The following is a 24,034-nucleotide window of genomic DNA, read 5'->3' on the forward strand; positions in this document are numbered from 1 at the left end:
CACCAAAAGATGGGAACATAAGCCCCCCTACTCCATCCACCTGTTGAGGTCTTTATACAGTCCGATATTCATTTAGTGTGACGTTTTATCTTTAAAAAGCTCAAAGAGATTTCTGTATCATTACAAGAATCCCGGGACAGAGTTCAAGAGGTCCTCAGTGTATGGACTGGGAAAGCCAGCAACTGCCACTGATCCAAAGTGATTGTTTTGAAGCATTCAAGGACAGGTTTGTTCCGCAACCTGGATGCAGCGTACAGCCCAAAGGCCCCAGTAGGCATGCTGGAAGCAAACAGTGCCGATCCTCACCTGGCATAGTCAATGGGGGTGCGGCCGTTCACATCGGGGGCCCCGGGGTCAGCTCCGTACACCACGAGCAGCTCAGCTTGAAGGATCTGCCCTGCTTTGGCAGCCACGTGCAAAGGGGTGGTTCCTTTCTCCTACAAAATTGGGAAATTTGTTCTCACACGACACAGATGTGTATTCAGGGCATTCTCCTGAGTCTGAGCCCTAACATTAAATTTATTTGTTATTTATAGTCTGCCTTTCTCACGGAGACCCAAGGCAAATTACACAGCGTATCTCAATACATTCATCGGCTGGGACATTCTATAAACAATATAACAGGGTATGGATTGCATGAATTGGAAAGAAAGCATAAATCCAAATATGGAGATGAAGCATTGCTAAAAGAAAACATATGTAATTTGAGAGGACATAGTAAATGACACAGAAACTCCCAAGTAGGAGCATATTTACACCATCAGATAGTACTCCACAATATACACAGTCCCTGTCCAATTTCCAGAGTGTCTCTGTTCCATTTCTTACAATACAGCCCTGTTACCTGAGTAAAAAACCTTCCTGAATAATCCAGTTTAAAGCCTTTTGTTATTGCTGGCTATTTTAAGGCTTTTTAAAATACATGTTTTCATAACGTATTAGATTATTGGTGTTACGTGCTTTGGGCCCCAGTTTTCTGGGAGGAATGTGGATTGTATAAATTGAGGCTGAGCCCTGGTTCACCTTCCAGCCCTGGACAGAGGGTCTTACCGGGTGGAAGAAGTTGGCTTGAGCCCCCAGAGAAAGCAGGCGCAAACAGGTCTCCAGGTTTCCTGTCCGGACACTTGAATGCAACTGCTGTGGGAAGAAAGAGAGGCAGAGGTCAAGCAACAGGAAAAAACAGATCAGCTAACCCCCACCTACCCAGGCAAGGTCTACTAAAAAATGAGTGCAGTTGCTGTCACAAGGGCTGCATATTTGTTCTTTTACATTAAAAAGGGAATAGATTGGGGGTATGTGGTAGCTAGGGTTGCCAGCTCCAGTTTGGGAAATTCCTGGATGTCTGGAGGGTGAAACCAGGAGAAACCTGGAGAAACTGGGGTTTGGGGAAGGAAAGGACCTTGGCATAGCATAATTCCATAGAGTCCACCCCACCCCCAAAGTAGCCATTTTCTCCAGGTGAATTGATCTCTGTGGCCTGGAGACCAGTTGTAATTCCGGGAGATCTCCAGCCACTACCTGGAGGCTGGCAACCCTAGTGGTAGTGGTTTATAGAATCAGAAAGAATTTATCACATTTTTATTCTGCTCTATAAACGGTTCCCTGCTCCTCCATTTTATTCTCGTAACCAGGGCTTTTTTTCTGGGAAAAGAGGTGGTGGAACTCAGTGGGTTGCCCTCGGAGAAAATGGTCACATGTCCGGTGGCCCTGCCCCCTGATCTCCAGACAGAGGGGACTTGAGATTGCCCTCCAGCTCAGCCTCAGCACGGAGGGCAATCTCAACTCCCCTCTGTCTGGAGATCAGGGGGCGGGGCCACCAGCCATGTGACCATTTTCAAGAGGTTCCGGAACTCCGTTCCACCGCCTTCCAGCTGAAAAAAAGCCCTGCTTGTAACCATCCTTGAAAAGTAGGGTAAGCTGAGAGAAAGGGTGAAAAGAAGCAGATATGGCCGGTATGGACTCCCTGTAAGAAAATGAGCGAAGTGGAACCTCTGGTCTTGTGCTTTGAGTCTATAACAAGGGAGACAGTACTGGTTAAAGTTACTTTCACCTCTGGCTGAGGCAGCGACTAACCCAAGGCAACGTGTGGGGAGTGAGGGAAGTTTCCCCCCCCCTCACAATACTAGGCCTTGGACTTTACAAACTTAAGTTCATGAAGTATGAACAAAAGTACTTCTTCAGGCAACACAGTTATCTTATGGAACACATTGCCACATAATATGGTGACAACTCCTGCATTAGATGGGTTTAAAGGGGGATTTGACACATTCATGGAGGGAGAGGGGCAATTGAGGATGCACAAAAAGGAAAGGTTGTCCCATCACTAATTTTCATACTCAGTGTTGCTTGAGTGAGGCAATCCTTATTCACGGGAAGCACCTCCTCTTGGTAACAGGTAGGGTTACATGATCTTGAAGCACCAATTGAAGATGTTTTTCCCATGATTCTCTAGACCAGGGCTGAATCCACATGTCCCAGCATAGCGCTAAACTACTGGAACGATAGCGTCTTCCTGGCACGATTTCTGACGTCATCGCGCTACATGGCGCATTGTGCCACATGGCGCAATGACGTCAGAAATCGTGCCAGGAAGACGCTATCGTTCCAGCAGTTTAGCGCTATGCCAGGATGTGTGGATTCAGCTCATGTCTAGAGCCTGGAAGAACATTGCCAAGCACCACGAGAAGTTTCCTTACGAGCAATGAGAACCATAGAGAAAACAGTGACAGGACATCCCACCACACTTGAACCGTTTAAGCCAGCTTTTCCCATGGTGGGCTCTTCCCAAGATTTGGAAAACAGGCTCCCTGTAAATCGGCATCATCACTCGGACAGAACCACCCTCTTCCCCCCCACACTGTATGGACCATCCAATTCTCTTCTGAGACAAGTTGCATGGGTGGACCGGTCCCATCTCTGCCACACCTAGGATGCAGATACGTGGTACGCCACACTTTCCAGTGGGGCTAGACTAGGGCATTCCTTTCTCATGGGATGATATTATTTATTGTCCATCTTTCTCACTGGGTGAGGACTACAGATATGATCAACACTTTCAATCAGTCAGGAAGCAGGCTGCAAAATATTAAGTGACGAGCAGTCCCACCCACAGGGGACATGAAGCCCAACTCATACAGATGCCAACCTTTGCAGAACTCATCTGCCAAGGCCTGCCTCTGCTGATGACAGTAAATCAACACCATAACATTTGGTTAAGTTATGGACCCGTTTCCACAAGGCATCCCTGCTAATTTCTCCACTGAGGGATAGCCCCCCAGCACTGCCAAATGTGGCCGATCCTCTTCAAGAACAGGGTGAACCCTTCTGGTTACTAGCTACATATGTAATTCAGATGCTGACCCTAATATGGATGCAGGGCCATAACGGTCAAGCTACAATGGAACTGGAAACTCTTCTCGCCCCAGTACCCAAGTGCCTAAACAAGATAAAATCCTTCATTTTAGAGACTTAGAAACTACAAGCGTTCTGAGACCAAGTTATGTTATTTGAGGAGAGTTTGGGTTTGGGACAGAGCACAGGTAACATTAACGCCACTGATCTGAGACCCAAGCTTTTTAATTTAGAGGATGAAAACGGAATCCTTTCTCAGCACGACCCTGTCCCTGAGAAAGGCACCCAGCTCCTTGGAAACTGGCAGGGAGTTCCAGCTCATACAGCCCAGGTGGGGATGCAGTTCCCATCAGGATAGCAGGGGGCTTGGTAGCAGCGTAGTTACGACCGCATTAAGTTACTGGCAGAGGAGCAGCAGAGCGAATTTCCCTTGCCTGACTAAGGGAGGGGGGAAAGAGGCAGGAAAAAGGCACGCTTTCAGACAGCATGTTTTCTGCCCAGAGCTAGGGTCAAAATTGCATCTTCCCCACACCACAGCTAAGGTTTTCCGAGGGGTGGGGATAACAAATCTGAAAGGTTTTGGAGACCAGTTTGCTCCTGCAAGGGCAGCAGTAAAGCCCTACAGCAAGCCTGCTATGAGGCAGGGCCAAGTCAGGAAAACATGGGACTCCCCCTTACCAAGGCGCTTCCCATGAGAAATGACTGGCCCACCGCAGCAGCACTGGAGAATAGCAACATACAAGGGCAGTCTACCTCCAAGTGCCGGAGGGAAGGGACTAACACCAAAGCAGAGCCCAACACACACAGCCTGGCTGGCATCCTGGAGGCATCAATAACGCTAAATAACCCATCAATTAAAGTATTTCTGACTGGCAGGACCCGTGGCCTGAACCATTATATGGCTTTGTCGTAAAGGCTGGGTTGGGGCGGAAGATCCTACAAATAGGTGGCCTACTTGTGGCCACCCCTGGGTGGGATCAGGAAAAATATCCAGGCATACCCACCCCAATGCCGAAGAATCTGAAAACGGTACCTGACCTTTGTGGTAATTGAAAATGGGATGCCATAATCAAGATGGTACCTTGAAAATGTTTCTTTTTCTGACGCCCAGGGCTGGAGTCCTGGGGTGCCACAGGAACATTCCCCTCAATATCTGAATTCACACTCACTATGTACATGTACACACCACACACTCCCACCTTGCTGAGATCCTTGGCTGTCACACCATCGTCATCACGGCACGGAAGCTTGTGGACAAAGGCCAGCATCTGGTATTTGGCACGAATGAACTCCGACTTGGTGGGGCTGCAAAGGGAGAAAGCAGCATGAACGAGGAGGGGCTGGATTGACCCTCCCCTTTCCAACAGTATTTCAGAAGCAGGCTGTCCTTCCGGCCAGCAGCCCCTTCCCCCAAATCCCAGAAAGGTGAGCGCCACCCACTCTGCATATGAAGGGCGGCACCGTCATTTCTCATGCCTTGTAGTAGGAAATTTACACCATCCCCTGGACTGCAGGCCCAAGATCGTTTCTCCTTCAGTAGCACTGCAGCCCTATTTATTTTATTCATTTATTTTATTTATGTCATCTATAGTCAGTCTTTCTCACTGAGACTCAAGGCGGATTACACAGTGTGAGATTAGTACAGTCAATATCAAGAATATTTCCATAAACAATGCCATAGAGTAAATAGATACAAGTTCACAAAGACACAGCATTAGCAGGAATCCAATAGAAAATAGTGGTGAAGTCTATGGTTCCTAACTCATCAGTGGGTCATCTGAGATCCCCTCCCTACAATACAGTCCTCCTATCTGAGTAAAAAGGCCTTTTTGAATAATTCGGTTTTGCATCATTTGCAGAAAGCCAAGAGGGTGGGGGCTCTCCTGACCTCAGGCAGGCTGTTCCACAGGATAGGGGCCACCACAGAGAAAGCCCATATGCAGGGTAGCACCTGCAAGAGACCCTGTTCAGAAAAGCGAATCTGCCATGGAGAAGCAAAGGTCTGGGGAGCTTCACAGCTTAAACATTCAACAAAAAGAGTAAAGTGCTATACACACAGACAGCAAATTACAGAGAATTCAATTCAGGACCACGCACAAAACAGCAAAACAATCCAACACACACAACACATAAAGCTGACTTCTACTGGTAGGTAGGTAATAAGTTTATTGTATATGGCCATAAGGCCTTTACAAATTAAAACCAGAGAAGTTAGCCGTGTTAGTCTGTAGTAGCAAAATAGAAGACTCCAGTAGCACCTTTAAGATTAACCAACTCTACTGTAACATTAAAACGTATTAAAATTAAAACATATTTAACAAATTAAAACGTATTTGTCGCCCTAAAATTTTAAAATTTCAAGTATTACAACCATCTCTAAAATTTCTCATTCAGACTCAAAAGTTACATATCATTTCCTCTGACTACTTTCTAGGCAGCCATATTTGCTCTGATTTTCCTAGTGGCTAAAGCAAAAAGTGCCATCCTGTAGGAGACCTAAGAATTCACATCTGATAACATAAACACTAATTTGTCAGAATCGGAAAAGGAAGTTAAAGTCTCTAATGTCTTAGCCAGAAATTTGATCCTGGGCTCTGAATACAAAGGACAAACCAATACATAATGCTATTGTACTTTGGTCTCACCATGAGAAGACAAGATTCTCTGGAAAAGTCACTTTTTCTGGAGCTGCCCTCGGCCATCTGCTATGCCCATATACAGACTCCCAATATTTGTTTAAATAGCCTGCTCCTGGACTATTTTAATGATTTTTTTCAAAAGTATTATTGATTTTATGATTTTGTGACTTTTAATATAGTAGTATATGTGCTGCCGAAGTGAGCACAGATTTTTAATATATTTTTTTTATGTTGTTAGACGCCCTGAGCCCATCTGTGGGGAGGGCGGGGTATAAATAAAATAAATAAATAAATAATGCTAGGAAAAGTGGAAGGCAGTAGGAAAAGAGGAAGACCTAAAAGGAGATGGCTAGACTTAAGAAAAGAAGCCACGTCCTCCAGTATGCAAGATCTGAGCAAGTCTGTTAATGATAGGATATTTGGGAGGTCTTTCACTCATAGGGTCGCCATAGGTCAGAGATGACTTGATGGCACATAACACAATGCATAATGAAGGAGACTGGTAGACCAACAGTCAGACTCAAAGTCTATCTTGTCTCCTCAGACTCGCAGCAGCATTCCAGCATCCTCACAGGCTGAGGTCTTTCTGATCACCTGTCACCTGGTCTTTTGAAGTGGAGATGCTGGAGATCGAATCTGGGACTTTCCACATGCCAAAGCAATGCTGTATCACTGAGCCACAGTCCTGCCCTCATATGACAATCAAGAGTTACTCACCTTTCCATCCCTCTTTCAAAAGGAGTTAATGGAAAGGCCCCAAACTCGTTCAAAATGATTTACCAAACCCTTTTGGTTTAGCTTGGGCTCCTACTTCCCCAAACTGCTGGACATTCCTGGATTATGCTACTTAAGGGGAACTTAGATTTTTACCAAAGGTAGTTTCAAGTGGGCAGCCATGTTGGTCTGCAGTAAAAACAACAACAACAACAACATTCGATTTATATACCACCCTTCAGGACAACTTAATGCCCACTCAGAGCAGTTTACAAAGTATGTCAGTATTATCCCCACAACAAAACACCCTGTGAGACGGGTGGGGCTGAGAGAGCTCTGAGAGAGCTGACTGGCCCAAGGTCACCCAGCTGGCTTCAAGGGGAGGAGTGGGGAATCAAACCCGGCTCTCCAGATTAGAGTCCTGCACTCTTAACCACTACACCAAACTGGCTCTAAGTAGAAGAGCAAGATTCAAGTCCAGTAGCATCTTAAGGACCAATAAGATTTTCCAGGGAATAAACTTTTGAGAGTCAAGCTGCCTTCGTCATATAAAAGTAGAAATGGAGATTCCTGAGACTTTATATCCCAATCAGAAGGTGGAAGGGATTTGCAAAGAAGGAAGTCAAGATGCAAAGGTACCAATGCAGCTTGCTCTTTAAGGAGCTACTGGACTCAAATCTTAAGATTTCTGCTGTAACCTGCAAGCTCTAAATTAATATAATTCACACAGAAAAATCTTACTTACATACTAAAATATCCCAGGAACGCACTAACTGCACAACTCTAAGCCGAGTCAGACCCTTCCAACACAACAGGTCTGGACTCTGCTGAGGTTTGCACAAAAAAATCATCTGCTTTCCCCCTTAATTGTTCTTTTATTAATTGTAACCTCTTTTTTATCTTAGTTGTCTATTTTTGCTTTGTCACTCATGAAAAAAATAATGAGAGTTTATAGATGACAAAATGGATCATGGAAACTATGTTTTGCTGGGCATATTAAAGATCCAGGACATGCAAATACCTTTCCATCAAGTGTGGAAATTTGGCAGGGGAGACCACAGCTCCACCATCTCTACTGTGCTTCTTTTTTTTTTTTTTACAGTATCAACTGTAAGCTTGTTGAATCGTGCGATCCAGAGGAGTTAGCCATATTAGTCTGAAGTAGCAAAATAGTAAAAAAGTCCAGTAGCACCTTTAAGACTAACCAACTTTACTGTAGCAAACTTTCGAGAACCACAGTTCTCTTCGTCAGATGCATCTGACGAAGAGATCTGTGGTTCTCGAAAGCTTATGCCACAGTAAAGTTGATTAGTCTTGAATCATGAGAGACAATGATCACTGAGTGATGCTGCTTATCCCTTTGCAAAGATGCAAATCCACATAAATTCCAGAGTGCAATCACTTTCCCCACACAGATTTAAAATGCGATAATACATCGCTTAGACAGCTTTGTAGTTGAAATCTTTGAGATGTCAGAAGAGACTTCAACATAAGATTCCAAGAACTGTCCAACACAGAACCTTAATCTCTCTCTGTCCATGGAGATTTTCCTGTTACCTATTTTTTCTTTGATTTGAACAAAGGAATTGTCCCACTCTAATCACAACCTCTAACCTAGCCATATTTTATCCCATTAGAGATCTCAGTGTTGATCAAAAAATTAATGTAAATTCCATTTTTTACTTTTAAGACTCCACTGGAAGGTAATTGAGCTGTACATTTATTTTGCTTTGTGTTCTAATAATCAACAACCTAGTATTTTATCTTCAGCCTTGTATTCCTCCGCAATGTTTTATGATGGTTCTTAATGCAATGCAGAATTAAGTCAGGAAATAAAGCTTATGCTTTCCCATTTCAAAGTTTCTGAATCGCTAGAGGTGCTACTCTGGAAAAGTTCCCTCTCTGCTTTCCAAAATAATTTTGCAAACATTTTCTGCCATGAGATCAGTATCACAGCTGGGGCATTCTAAAATGTACATGAGACTGGATATAACATTCATTTTTAAAACAGCAAATTTGTCACCTATTAAAGTTGTTATTTTTCTTAACAACAATCAAACGGATATAAATTAGACATGTCATCAGAAAGGTACATCTGTAGATCTCTTTTTCTTTCTAGGGAAGTTTATTTTTTTTTTTTATAAATTTTTTTATTTTTCATAACTACAAAACACTACACAGCACTACACAAGACTATCACAAGGAAAGGGGAGAGGGAAGGGACAAAAGGGGGTGGAAAAAGAAAAAAAGAAAAAGGGGGGGGGAATGAACTACAAACACTAAACACTACACTTCAATGTTTCCCTTCATACTGTCATAATACAAAAATAGCTCCATAGGATGATGATGGAGTGGTTAATCATACAGAGAATAAACATTTCAAATTCTGATTAAACTTTCCTCCCCCTTCTAGGTCCCGGACGCAGTTCTCTCTGTGCAACCGCTGTTGCGGTGCTCTCCTCCTCCTCCCCCCCCTCCGGCTCCTCCTTTTCTTCGTTCTCGGTGCAGCAGAGTTCTGGGTTTTTATTCTCAAAATCCTTTAGTTGATCTTCTGATAATATCTTATAGGCCTGATCTTTATATCTGAACCATATTCCTTCCGGGAATAACCATTTGTACTTTATTCCATGGTCCCTCAGAAGAGCTGCAAACTTTTTATATTTAAAACGCCGTTTCCGGACTAGAAATGGAACGTCCTTCAAAATCTTGACTTTCAAACCCATAAAGTCCAAATCCGCATTGTATGAGTTATATAGGATGGTGTCCCGAATCTTTTTAGATGAAAAGTCAATAATGATCTCACGAGGCAACTGTCGCTTTGTTGCATATTTTGAAGAAGCCCGACGGACCTCCAAAATGGCGCTTTTAACCTCTTCTTTAGTCGTCCTCGCGGGTATCGCCAATAGTTCCGAGACCACCTCCCACAGATCCTCTTTTTCCTCCTCTTTCACGTTTTGGAGACGCAAAATTGTCTGCGTTCGTTCCATCTGTAGCCCGATCAGCTGGTTCTCAACCAGCTTCAGCTCCTTTTTTGTAGCCTTCACAAGTGACGCACTTTCCAGAGCAGACTTCTCTGCCCCCCCCGCTGCTGCCTTAATGGTTTTCACTTCGCTTTCAATTAAGCCCACCCTTTGATCAGTTTCGTTCAGCTTGTCAACAAAGGGTTTTAGGGCTTCCACCACCGCCCTGCGCACCAACTCTTCGAGCGACTCCCCCTTCAAGGTAGCCGAGATTGACTTACCGAGAGCGGGACTTTGCTTCTTTGCTGCCATTTTGGGGGGGGGGGCGCCAACAAAATTCTGGAACTCACCGAAGGGGAAGAACGAGTCTTCTTCAGATCAACCTCTCCTTCACAAACGCTTGTAGAACAGAAGGGATTCGCTTGTTTACGGGCTTCCGCCTGTTTCTTTTATTTGCCGTTTCTCGTTGCCCGGCGGCACTCGAGGCGCCGCGCACGTCTGCCGGCCTCCATAGGGACAAACGGGCAATTCCCCCCCCGCATTGATTTCGGGGAGTTCTTCCCGCCGCGTCCCGGACCCTGGCTCCCTCCCTGGGAGTCCTGGGGGCTAATCCTTGCGGATCAGCCGCCCGGTCAAGGTGCCCGGTCGTTTCCTCCCGGACCAGCCGAGAGGAGCGTCCGGCATGGCTGAGAAAACGAAACCGAATCCTTTCTAGGGAAGTTTATATGGTTACACATCTACAGTTTAACACTAACAACACAGCATTATTGGAATTTATTTCATAGCCATATACCCTGCAGTATACATAATATAAGCATAAACGTTCTCTCGGCTTATACACAGCATTATATTATCTGCCTATAATCTGGTTTTTAATTATGGTTGATCACCAACGATTCCTATAATCATTAGCTTAGTTTTAATCATGTATGCAAAAAGTTCAATATGTACCAATATGTACCTTTCAAGTATTTGCTCTGTTATAAAAGAGAAAGTTTCAGAGTAACTCATTAAGTATGGGATGCAATTTGAATACATTTTAACAATGACTGCCAAGAACAAAATCTTTCCAGTATCTATACCAGGAAATTGCCATTCAAGACAATCGAATGCCTTTTCTTTCCTCTTCATCCCACCGTATTCCACTGTACCTTCACTTTTCAGTAACCTCCAGAGAGAACCTTCCAGAAACAAAGGCTGGCCCATAGTTAATATATTTGCAAATATCCTTCAGACAATTAGCTAATACAGCAATCTTGGCTCTTGTTCAGAAGAATCCCTTCTACACAGGTCTTTCTTATACAGGCTTTATTCCAGAAATCTGCAACTGGTGCCCCAGGACAAAAGATAGACATCTTATCCTTTTTGTTTCTATATCTTTTCATATATTGTTGGCACGAGTCTTTTCATTTCACTAGGCCAATTTGTTTCTTACATACCATTTATATGCTGAGAGAGGGGGCGGGATTTGCTTTAATGATATTTCTATTGAATTTTGCTTGCGTGGCCATCCCAATATCAGAAACTGGGATTTTTGAACTGAAACAGTATGTGTATAAAATTCAGTAACAACGCTCAAAATCTTCAACCAAGCAATCACCTAAATGTCTCAAAGAATTCTGATGGAATCTTATCAAGTCCTGATAATTTCAGGTCCTTAAGAGGTCATCGGAGTTTCTGTACAGTAATTACAACATCTGGTGACTCCTTATTTTCCTCAGATATAGTTCATATCGTAGGCTTATCAGGATTTACCCAGGATTTTAAAAAACTAGAGTTCCTCAAGTCTTTTGTTATTAATAACTGAATCTTTCATCTTTCTGTAGAAACATGATGAATTATTTCTTTGACCGGTTCCCTCCTGCTAACTACCTGGCTTTCCTCCCAAATACTCTTATTTTAGCTTACTACATAGCTCACTGCAGGGCTTTTTTTCTGGGAAAAGAGGTGGTGGAACTCAGTGGGTTGCCCTGGGAGAAAATGGTCACATGGCTGGTGGCCCCGCCCCCTGATCTCCAGACAGAGGGGAGTTTAGATTGCCCTCTGCACCACTGAGTGGCGCGGAGGGCAATCTAAACTCTCCTCTGTCCGGAGATCAGGGGGCAGGGCCACCAGCCATGTGACCATTTTCAAGAGGTTCTGGAACTCCATTCCACCATGTTCCAGCTGAAAAAAACCCCTGTCTCCCTGACAATACATTTAGAGGTATCTCCTGTAACTATTTCCATGGGACAAAGAGTATTTTAACCACCTGCTTCCTACAGCTTGGTATATATTCCAATAAAAGTTCTTGTGCTCTGTTTATGAACAAGGAAACACACCAGAGCCCTTTCTGAAATGCATCCCAGTGTCCCAGCCGTTCTCCCAGAAATATCAGGCATTTCATTAATTAAAGCGCCATCTCATAATTCCACTGCAATTCCCTGCAGCGTCTATTGCTTTTGAAGGATGATCATACTTGGAGTTTGCAGGATTTAATTTTGCACTTTTCATTATAATATTCCCGTTTGCAGTGTTCATTACATTGTTCAGAAAATAACCTGAGGGTCACCTACACACTTGGGTCACTGAAACAGAGGATGAGCAGTTGCAAGAAACATCTCAAGTAACTCTGCTTGGAAAAATTCATTTGTCTCCCAGAGTAACAAAAGCTCCAGGCAACTGATGCCTTCTGCCCTAGAGAAGACAACTTTTAAAATCCTCTCCTATTATGGCTTCAACTTCTGCGAATTTTCACAATACTTTTTTTCCGAACGCAGGCATCAAATTCACCTTTGCCTTGGACCACAGAATCTCAGTCACCTCCCAGGAAGAACAAACATTTGGATCCACCTTTGCTTCACATAACACAAAAAGGAACATTATACTTGATAAAATTAGCTCTACCTACAGTTTCCGCAGCAGCTCATGTGCAAAACCATTCTCCAAGATTTAAAACTTTCCAAGTGGTTTTAGATGTTATTTAATGTAAGATTCTTGTATAAATTGGACTTTTGTGGTCTCTTTTCTTCAAACATTGCCAACAAATCTTATGATCGGGTAAAAAAAAAAAGATAGCAGCAGCATCCACTAATAAGAAAAAAATGAGAATTATCTACAGTTGGCAATATAGGATTTCTAATCCTTGTGATTAGCAGGGCTATTAAGTCTTATTTAGAAAGCGGCAAGCTCAACTCATAAGCGAAATACCAGAGCTTCAGCCCTGCTTTGGAATGCGCTGACCCTCTCGAAAATTCGGAAGTCGATGCCCGTTTCCCCTCCATCCTCTCTTCCTAAAGAGGCACCCTCCAATACTCACTGAACTTTGTCCTGGGGATTTGCCTTGCGCCGCCCACTCTGGACTTGCGCCGGATCAAGCAACGAGTGTTCCCATATAGAATTGGCACCATTGCTGGCAAGTGTGTGCACCATCTAGGGAAAGAAGAGAGAGAAAGAATGGAGGGAGGAGACCACAGGAGCTATTGTGGGAGGGGGATCACAACCTGCACCCAGCAACACTGACAACAGGATCGCGGTCCAAAAGCTTCTTCCCTCCACCTCTATCACTTACTGTTACTTGATCTCTCACCCCGTTCTAAGCAACGGGCCAACTCCACTCCCAGCCCCCTCATTCTCGTCTCCAGTTGACACAAAACAGGAGGGCAGCCCAGGGTCAAACCTCCACTCATTCCTGAACCTCCCTGAGTAACCTTGACCCAGTCATTCCCTCTCAGCTTAGCCTACCTTACAGGGTTGTTCTGAGCATAAAATGGAAGAATAAGGGGTATGCCGTTATGAGCTTCTTGGAAAAAGGGCAAGAGAGAAGTATAGTAGATACAAAGAGTAGAAACAAACCCCGCAATGTGTGCATCTATGCCTTCTTTCCCACCCTTTCCCTCCCAGCTTCCCCCTCTACTTTTAAAATGTAAGCTCTTCAAGGCAGGACGTCTGTCTTTTCTAAAATACTGCCACAGCACCATTTTTATTCTGCTTCATTGCAAAAAACCTTAAACAGCCATGTTGTTTTATAAATATGTGGTGGTAGCGGAGAGTGTCTTCAGGTCAGCGTTGACTTCTGGTGACCCTAGTAGGGTTTTCATGGCAAAAGACCAACATAGGTGGTTTGCCATTGCCTGCCTCTGCAACCCTGGTGTTTGTTGGAGATCTCCCATCCAATTGCTAACCAAGGCTGACCCTGCTTAGCTTCTGAGATCTGATGAGATCAGGCTCATCTGGGCTATCCGGCTCAGGGCATAAATATGGGGGCAGAGAGAGAACAGACCCCACTGCACTGACTGCAGAGAATCAGTTGCCTTTGGGGAGTAATGCAGAAGCAGCAAAAAGGATTATTTACTTATTTTACATTATTTATAGTCCGCCTTTCTCACTGAGACTCAAGGCAGATTACAGAACGTAAATCAATGCAATCAATTGGATGACGCATCTAATAAGTAATGTGATAGAATTGCAGAAATTTGAAACAAAGGTGTCACCTGAACAAAGCATAAGTATTCACCATGACATATTAAACAATACAGAACATGGTATTACATAAGTTAAAACACAATGCATTTGGGGGGGGGCGGCTGTTGATCTTGCCTGCTTGCTGGGCGGCGCCTGCAGAAAGCCCTATGCACATGGGCACTGCTGCTGTCACAATGCAGCATGGGGGAGAAGCAGTCTTACAGACTGGAGGATCCAAGGCCATGAAGGGCTCTGTGTGTGATAGCCAGCATCTCGTATTGAAACCAGGAACTGATGGGCAGCCAATGAGGCAGCCACGTTATTTCAGCAACCTGAGCCAAAAAAAAGCTTCCCCCCGCCCCCCGCCGCCGCCTTAAGGAGCTCCCAAGTCAGATGGTGTGGCAAAGCTGGCTCCCTCCCAAAGTAGCCCACCTCCATATGCCCCCACCTACCTGCAAGAGTGTAGCAGACCAGGGGCTGTGTCGGAGGTGCTTGACGATGGATATGTGGCGCCCCAGGCTGCGGTGGACGCTGCAACATTCGTCACAAACCAGCACTCCACGGTTGATGGATGCCCAGCCGGGGTCTGTAGGGGGAGAGAAGAAAAGGCACCACCGCCTGTCTGAGTCCAAGTCATTCAGATTCTCCCACAGCAGCTAACAACAGGATCTTTGGGCAAATGGCCTCTCAAACCATGACGACTGTTTGTGAGCATTCCGTACTAGCACCACAGGCCAGTTTTCAGGATATTCAAGTGTTCAGTTTCTAAAAAGGACGAGGCCCTGAGGTTCTAGCCTGCCAGAAAGTGAAATCCTCACAGAAGTTCCTGCTCCCTAAAATCCCAGCTGTGCGCAATTTCTTCGCACCCTCTTGACGGACAGAGAAAAATACCGTGCATGTTCACTGCACCGCCTACCCCAAGACCAAGCCATGGCAAAGTCCTATTCCAGGCGCAGCCCTATTCAAGTGCAGGCTGTGGAACGGAGCCCCGTCCAGGCCCACAGACAAGGGAACGGGTTGTGAGCTCTTGACTAACTGCCATCATCTTGCTATAGGAAAGTACCCCTTCTAGCTACTGCACAAAACGGAGGCGCCCTTTCCCTCAAAAATCTCTTGGTCCCCCCGACAGCTTCTATCCCTCAATCAACCATGCAATCCTCTTCTTGTGCCTTTGTCTGGTTGCTAACGAGACCCCCCAACTCTCCCTAGAAACAGTAAGGGGGTTCTGCCAGTAGCCAGGATCTCCTCGCCCCAGCAGCACTATACCAGGGGAGGTGAGCACTCTTTAGTTGCGGCATATTAAGCATTAGAAAGTGGGGTTTTCTCCCCCCAACCTTCAGTTCTTAGGCTGCAAGCATGGAAGCTGATCTTCACCCACCAGAATGTTAACAAGCATTCCGTGACCTCTCTACATCTCAGTCAATGGATGCAAGGAGATGGCAGGTATAACCGCGGTAGGTTTCCGTTATACCCAAGACCGTCCTGCTCAGTTATAACAGCAGCAGCAAACCCTCAACCTCCCCCTCCCAAAAGGGATCAAGAGTAAATGGAGGAGCCGTGAGATAGGAAGAGCAATAATTCCCAAGGAAGCAAACAGAGTGAATCCTGTATTTGGGCTGGACCACTTCAGACAGCAGGTGGCAAGATGACATCCCCAAAACTTTCCCTGTACATAGAAAACTGGCATGTCAGGAAGAAGGATCCAGTCTTAGATTTCTACCCCACCTGATACAAGCTTGGAAGTTTTGTAGAGAGGGAAGCATTCACCCAAGTAAACGGCCAGCCCCCACTCCACATACATGGTCAGAAATGGAATAGCCCAGACACAGTTTTATCCATCCCATGAGAACTTAGCCCGTGTTTCCTCCCTCTCTGACCACAGCTAGCCTCCTAACTTCATAAAGCAGCCGTTGAGCTATTGCAACGTTAACGGGACATTCAGAAACATTCAAACTGCTCAAGCAGGAAAGAGCGAATCACCGAACGTCAAGCTCCACATGGAAACAATCTAAGGACAGGCAACTCAGACATATTTCAGAACAGAAACAGGGTACGTCAACTAGGCAAGAGTCAATACCTGCATTTCTCACTTTAGAAGAGGAGCAGTGTGTCCTATTCCTGAGAGTATAGCATCCTTCCCATGAAGCTCAAACAAGGTACCCCAAAACAAGACATTAGAAACATTTTTTAGTATCACATGAATACATACATAGTCTGTTTGCTAACTGGACAGTCATGGCATGAACTCTGGCCTCTAAATGGAACTGCTGGCCACTTCCTAATCTTGCTAGCTCTTTTAAATGAGAAAATATATTTTAAAAAAATTATATTAACAGAACACAGCAGCCTTGTGCGCTCCAGGGATTTTGGGGAGATTAAGTGTGTGTTTGTGTGTATGTTCATGGATGGCCTGCAAACCACAAATGCTTGCGAGAATTCTTCCGCACTCCCAGCACCAGCCTGTCCTATCCAGCCCCTACCAGATGAACGAGAGAAAACATCGTGCCATCTTCACACCCTCCCTTGCCAGAGCAGAAGCCTCCCACGCAAAGAGCTATTCCCAGCTTGGCACCCATATCCCCGGGGAGGCACGGAAATCCACACAGTGCACCCCCTTCCTTTCTCAACGCCTTCCACAGCAAAGAACCGCAATGTGCACAAACCAAGCCCTATTTTACCTCCCCAAAGAAATTGCACACACACACCCATAAAGAACTGCCTCAGTCCTTTACGAGCCCTGTCCCAAATCCCAACTCCACTACCTGCAGCACAACTTTAGAAGACCAGAAGTCATGGGGGGTGCGCCTCAAAGCATGTGCAGAGATCCTTTCCAATGGATCCTTTCCACAAGGCATGACTGCCAAGCAAGCTGAACCTCAGCATTTTCTAAAAAAAAAAAAATCCCACCTTGCCCCCATGTCTCTGTCCAGTAGGGCTGGAAGCGCACAGGGCTGCCTGGAAGCATCACGTGCCCTGCTCTGGGCCAGCTCACTTTGCCTTAGTGCCCCCCGCACTGGCAAGTCACACTAGGGACCTTTTGTTTCATGCTTGCAGAACAAAGGAACATTTGAGACCAGACACGCAGCGGGAAAACGCCGCTTGGCAAGAATGAAGCTGGACTCGCAATAATCAATGGACGGCACACAGCCCCCATCCACCCAGATTAAGGCTCGAAGAGGGCACTCCCTGCCCCACACCGCCAGAGGTCAAAACAGGGCACAGAGAACCCTATACCACATACTACAAATGCCTCCAACTCACAGGGCTGGTCTTGTCGAGGATGCCACCTCAGTCCTCCTGACCCTCAAACGCCTTCCTTCCTCGTGAATTCTGCCAATGTCAAGATTTCAGCCTCTGGACTGACGTCCCGCTGCTTTTTCCAGCCACAGCCTGCTTTATTGTCATCTAACGAACTTATGGAACTCACTGGCACCAGATATGGCAACAGCCACTTACTTGGATTGGGGGGAGGGCAGCCTTTGAAACAGGATTAGACAAATTCCTAGAGACATCCTCTAATCATGATAGCTGCATGGGGCATCCATATTTAGAGAATTTTTTAAAAAATCCAGTTTAAGTTTTCATAGACTAGAGCCTGCTTCAGAAGACGAAGTGGGTTTTAGTGTGTGAAAGCTGAAGCTGGAACAAAGGTTTGTTAGTCTTCAGCAGGGCTTTTTTTCAGCTGGAACGCGGTGGAACGGAGTTCCGGAACCTCTTGAAAATGGTCACATGGCGGGTGGCCCCACCCCATGATCTGGAGCGGCATGGAGGGCGATCTAAACTCCCCTCTGTCTGAAGAGCAGGGGGCAGGGCCACCAGCCATGTGACCATTTTCGCCGAGGGTGATTTAAACTTTTTAAAACTCCCCCCTTGTTCCAGCTGACCCAAAGTGACATCATTGGTCCTAGGAGCGTACGCGCACTTTGCGCACGTGCGCATATGTGGTACCAGGGGCACCACCTCCCGCCAAGAGTTGCCCCCTGTGCTGGCAACCCACTGAGTTCCACCACCTCTTTTCCTAGGAAAAAAGCCCTGGTCTTTAGGATGTCACAAGACTCTTGCATATTTTTGCTGTCATGGGATTACATAGTATCGGGAATTACTTCCATGTTTGGAGGCAGTCTACCTCTGAATAGGAACTGCAAACTCCGGGCTGAAGCCACTGCCTTCCCACCCTCCATGCAAGCTTGCAAGGGGCAACTGTTCTGGGACGAGACGGACGATCTTCTTGACTCGGCTAGTCCTTCACCCTGGCCCACAGACCCCTCGGCTCCGGCACCTCCTGCCACTCACTCCTGCAACTGTCATGAAGCACAGTTCTATGCCTGCACGCACGCGCATACACACACACACACACACACACACACACACACACACACACACACAGCATCAGGCCTGCCTCTCCCCCAATGTAATAAGCTGCCAGGATTCTTGTAGAATGAGTCACCTCCCAATCCAAGCTCCGCAACCCCCTGTACATACAGTCATTTCCCCACCCACTGAGGCACGCCCCCCCCCAACAGCTTGCCAACACCTGCGGGAGACCCTCCCCCAGTCAGGGTCACTGTGCAGCGGGTGGGAGTTCCAAGACACACCAGAACATGCCTCTGATACAGAATAATCTATCCTCTTAAGACAGAATGCAACAAAATACACACCGCTCCACTGAGCACACGCAACACGCTGTGTGCCACAGCCATGTTTGTGCACACTCGCATGCAACATGGTGCCAGAAAACCAGAATAAAAACGTGGCACCTAAACACACACTGCTGCACCACCCAAAGGCATAGATGATCCCTCGAGGCCCGCTGCACACGGCCAAGGCCACGCAGAGCACAGTTGAACAAAGACAGAATCCAGACTGGAGAAAAGGGGCTACTCAGCTTTAAAAGATGGTGCCGTCTCTTCCCCCATCACATTCCAGAGTCCCTTCCCATAATGGGGTATGCAAAAGTGTGGAGAAAAGTTAATGGCAGCAGGCCAGCTCCTGCGTACAGCTGATTGAAAACTGCACGTGGCACAAATGGCTCCCGGCTCCTCAAGCATACAGCTTGGTTCGCACTCGACTTCTTCCATGAGGACATGAACCGGCATAACCAATCTATCCGGTTCAGGAATAATGCCCTGCACCAAAAAGTTGAAAAAGTTGAAGGCCGTAGGAAAAGAGGAAGACTCGGAAGGAGGTGGCTTAAAGGAAACCGCAGCCTCCAGGTTGCAAGATCTGAGCATGATAGGATGCTCTGGAGGTCTTTCAGTCATAGGGTCCGCCATAAGTTGGACTCGACAGCACATAACACACACACACAGACCTCATATGAACAAACAGCCTACGTCGCCCAGCACCACAGATTGATGGATACTCTCCAACCTCTTTGCTAGCCCTCCACCCGAAGGCCCACTTTAACTAGCGACAAAGCCCTTCTGCAAGCAAGGGAGGTGCTTTCCCCACTGGCCAAGAGCCCTTCCCCAATCACAACCTCCCACTGCCGGATGCAGGCGGGGAGAGCCGCACTGCAAGACAAGAGGCCATTTTTATAGCGGGGGAATGGAGCACAGCCCAAAGGTCAACAGGAAGGGAAAGCCATGCAGAAATGGGGCGGGGGAGAGAGCATGCCAGCTGTCCCCACTGTACTCACTCAGATTGCCCCCCCCATACATCACACACAAGGTCATCAGGGCTCAGTCCTAGAACCCGTCTTCAGTGCTCAGACTCAGCCAAGAATACTTCTGGGCCGGCACATCAATCCTCACCTCTGAGCTCGGCTTCCAGGTCAGACTGTGGCACTAAGCTCCAGCACGTTGCTTTTTGGAAAAATGAGACGCTGCTTCTTCCCTGACCTCTGTTCTTTCCACAGCCTGAAAATCCAAATCCTTAGCCCCTACCTCCAACAGCTAGACCCCCAAAATCATTTGTTCATGAAAAATCCATTCCTCATACCTCTCAGGATGTCAGCCAACATTCCTTAGGCTGTGATCAGAAAGCCCTTCCCTCCAAAGATAGTCAGGTCAGTTCCTTCCATCTTCGGCCATATGCAATCACAACGCAGTGAGCCACATCCTGAGTGCCCCACAGCTAACATTTGGGGGCTTCTCAAAACAGATGCAGGATTCAAAATGGGAATTCCTTGGCTCAGCATTGACTTTTTCCTCCTGATCTCCTTAAGCACATATTTGATTACCTGATTCTCAAAATGAGTATTTTGGAAACAAGTAATCTGGAAGGGGTTCAGGGCCACAGAGAAAAGCTGGTCAGTTCCTGGAAGGAAAATTATGCAGCAGAGTTCCTGGCTGCAGCCAGAATCCACAAAGTGAGGGAAGGAACAAGCAGAGGTGCTTGGCCAGCCATTGACAGCAACCTGGAATTAAATCGGTCGCTGCCGCTGCAGCTCCATCAACAGAGAGAGACACGTCCTTAGCCATCTCCTTGCCACAATCCTGTAATTAAAGAAGTGCAGCAGTTTCAAAAGATTGTGATTGGGACTTCATCATGCACCTGACCAAGCGGGCCCAAAATTTCAGCTTCCTGGTAGTCTTGAAGATACCACAAGAACTGACTTATGTGCAACTTGGGAGGCATATGCGCTATAATTCTGCACCTTTTCCTCATTAGGCAGCACATGCAAAATTGAGCATTCTAACCACCTTGGCTTTCATGTTGTTGTTGTTTTAAAACTGCTAGATTCCATGGTGGCCAATGCCAACGGGCAACATTTAGTGAAATCACAGGAGGCTGAGCAGGAGCAAACTGCCCAGTGGTTGGGAGGGGATTTCAGTCTTCATCCTGGCTCCTTGCCCTTCTTCGTAAGTATAACTTTGTATGCATGTTTAACGCAAATGGCAATAAAAATTAAAAGCTCAATGGACAAGCATCAGCATCTAAACACACCACTGCAAAGACGACAGCAAGTCAACATAATGTTTAGAACAGAAAGCCCCTGACAGTATTTCAAGCCTCAGTCCATGTTATAATAAATGCCCGTAGCATTTACTTCTTGGGAGTTACTTTTCCTGTATGATGCATAAAAAGTGCCTCCCTCTTAACAGACAATAAACAGGTTTTTCTAGGCCTCTTCCTGATTTTAACCAACAAGACAAAACTTTTTCTATATATCATGAAGCCGCACGTTTTTTTAACAGGCAAGACAAAAAATACAGTCCTGTGAGCATTTGCATGAGGGATGGGTGGGTAATGTACAAAGATCACTTTTCCTTAAAGCAAGATTCCAGTCCTTATGAATGCAGCGATATGCATGAAAGTGAGTGGGTCACGGCCTCCATAGCCAGATGACTGGATGAACAAGATCTGCTGTGGGTAGCGATGGCACTCCTTGCCCTTCCGCATGATCAGTAAACTCAGAATAAATTATGCAAAGCACTTTAGGTAAAGCATGAGAAATTATGCAGACTATTTGCAAATCAGCTATGCAGGCTGCACAGTCCAATTTCTCTTGGTGCAGAATTTGGACTCACTGGGTGCAAAGCCTTTTAATGCGTCTGTGTGGAACAGAACCAAAACCACCATGGGCAAAATTTGAGAGCACAAAAGCCGCTTCCAAGTTTGGTGGCTACCTAGTGAGTCCAAAAGCAGGAAAAGGGAAAGGACAGTTCAACTGGGGAAGACACAGCTTTTCCTGGGGAGTTTGGATCCTGCGAGGATAGGACTCCATGGCTCCAGCTTCTCCTTCCCACACCCCATTCCTGGCAAAGATGTGCAGCCTGCAGGCACCTCTGGGACATGACTGAACAATGCCAGGCGGAAGTCATGCCCTCAGATGCCTCTTGGCTCTGCACCCGCCCAGGCAAGCTTGGCAGAAACACCATCACTTTCACACATCACCCCCCACCCCAAGGGGAAGACATCTCTGCCACCCAATCCGCTGGGAAATTCAGGCACGTACAAACTTGGGTGATGCTTCCAATCCAGCTATGCACCTTGCACACGGGTGACCAAAATGAGAGCAGGGAAGAGACAACTGAAAAGCCAACCGGGGCTCTGTTTGGGAAGCAAGGCCTGGCAGGAGGTATGGCCATAAATTAGGCAATCATTCCAATGGAAACACAATGGGGTGGGTAAAGAGGGAAATTGTGGGGTTAGTATTTCTGCACTGGGGCCAAGCCATGGGGGCAGCACATCCGGCCCCCCACCAGCAATCCCCGCACCCGGACTAGCAGCAGTAGGGCAGGAAGTTCAGCTCTGTGCGGATGGAGCTGGCCTCCCCACCTTTCCTTCCTGGCTTTTGGGTGTGACCAGCCAGACTCCGATTGCAGCAGATGGAAAGAATGCCCCCTCCCACAGACAGATGTGTGGTGGGATGGGGAAACAGAGGCTTCCCATCTTCATACTATTCGTCCAGTTGTTGTACAGATCCCAGGCCTTTAAGAACAATCAAGCTGGACTTGACCAAAGCCCGTCTAATTCAGCTTTCCTTTTTCAATAGCAGGCAGCCACATGCCTTCCGGAAGCTCAAAGGATGGTAAATGTTTCCTGTTTATCTTGAACATATATTATTCAGAGGTAGACTGCCCCTGAACATGGAGATTCCATTGAACAAACAGTCCTCAAACAGCTGACTTCCTGGGATTTTTTAAAAAAAGACTCTGTCATGCTAGTTTGGCCACTTTATTTAAAAATTCCATACCATCATTTGACCCAAAGAACTTCCTGTTAAATTTTGGGCAGGTGGTACCAGATCCGGCCACAACATGCTTCAGTGGAAGTTTGAGAACACGCACAGCAGGAGCTCTGCTATATAAATTGAAGGCAGGTCTAATCCCATAGCCTGCTCCGGACAACAGCCAGCCAGGTGTCTTTGCTAAGACCACGCACAGGGCAAAGGGTGACTAACTTGTTGCTTGCTCTAAGTACCTGGTAGTCACAGGTAGACTGCTTCTGACTAGGGAAGTTTCATTTATTTATTTTATGTCTTTTATAGTTCGCCTTTCTCACTGAGACTCAAGGCGGATTACATAGTGTGAGATTAGTACAGTCAATGTCAAGGACATTTCCCTTATCAGTGCCATAGGGCAAATAAATGCAATTTTACAAAGGCATAGCATTAGCAATAATCCAAATACAGAGTTGAAGAAATGCTGAAACAGAGCATAAGCTATTCTAGGGCTGACATTAGACAACATGGAACTACCTGGTAGGGTCATACTTGAAGCAATGGGTAGTACATAGGAGCATGTGCTTAGGCAACACAGTGGTGAAGCCTAGGGTCCCTACCTTGTTAGCAAAGCATCTCTTTCAGACTGCCTCCCTACAATACAGCCCTCCTGCTAGCACAGCATGACTGATTCACCAAAAGACAGAGTGATAAAAGCTGTTGGTAGATTTGGTTAGTCCCCAGACAGTGCCCCATCTTCTGGAATGAGCAAACACCAGGCTGGGAAAATGGAGGAGAGACACGGGTTCCCTTCTCTCTTGGCTACGACAGGCCCTCACACGGTTTGTTGGCAGGCACTCCTCCCCCAGACTGGCTGCTACCAGAGAAAGGAAGCAAGGATTTGGTCCTGCCGGCTGAGCAACGCTGGCGGTTAGAAAGGGTGCCGAGGAAGAGCTGGAAATTCCCTCTCTTGCCTAGCTGTCACCGAAGCGGATTCTCTGAATGGGATGCAGCAGCCCGAAGCATTTCAAAGCCTTTTTTTTTTTGCAGCCTGGCAGCGGGTTCCATGCCAATTCCTTGGGGACTGGAAATGTTTTCCCCACAGACCTTTGGCACAACTCAACCTCTCAAGCTGGCTCCCCAATTCCAGGAACCAGGCAGGCAGAACTCCAAGCCCCAATCAATCTCCAGAGCATCTCTCCCCTCTCTCCTCCCTGTTTCTAAATCTTGAGAGGGTAAGCGTGGGCACATCTCGCACAGATGGTGGTGAAGAATTGCTTTTGCAGATATTTGCAGTTTCTGCCCACAGGAGTGGTTGG

General features: G+C 46.4%; 1 protein-coding gene across 2 annotated transcripts in view; it reads right to left on the reverse strand.

Moving 5' to 3' along the window:
- The window catches only part of GIT1 (GIT ArfGAP 1), a 49,817-nt gene that overhangs the window by 21,308 nt on the left and 4,475 nt on the right, over positions 1-24,034 (reverse strand). For both annotated transcript variants that reach the window (XM_055001367.1, XM_055001366.1), the window contains exons 2-6: positions 14,560-14,693; positions 12,963-13,075; positions 4,551-4,656; positions 1,051-1,137; positions 307-437 (exon numbers count right to left, since the gene is read on the reverse strand). In XM_055001367.1, coding sequence (XP_054857342.1) covers positions 307-437; positions 1,051-1,137; positions 4,551-4,656; positions 12,963-13,075; positions 14,560-14,693 — 571 coding nt within the window. The remainder of the gene's footprint in view (positions 1-306; positions 438-1,050; positions 1,138-4,550; positions 4,657-12,962; positions 13,076-14,559; positions 14,694-24,034) is intronic.

The sequence above is a fragment of the Eublepharis macularius genome, chromosome 17 (assembly GCF_028583425.1).
Source record: "Eublepharis macularius isolate TG4126 chromosome 17, MPM_Emac_v1.0, whole genome shotgun sequence".
Taxonomy (NCBI): Eukaryota; Metazoa; Chordata; class Lepidosauria; order Squamata; family Eublepharidae; genus Eublepharis; species Eublepharis macularius.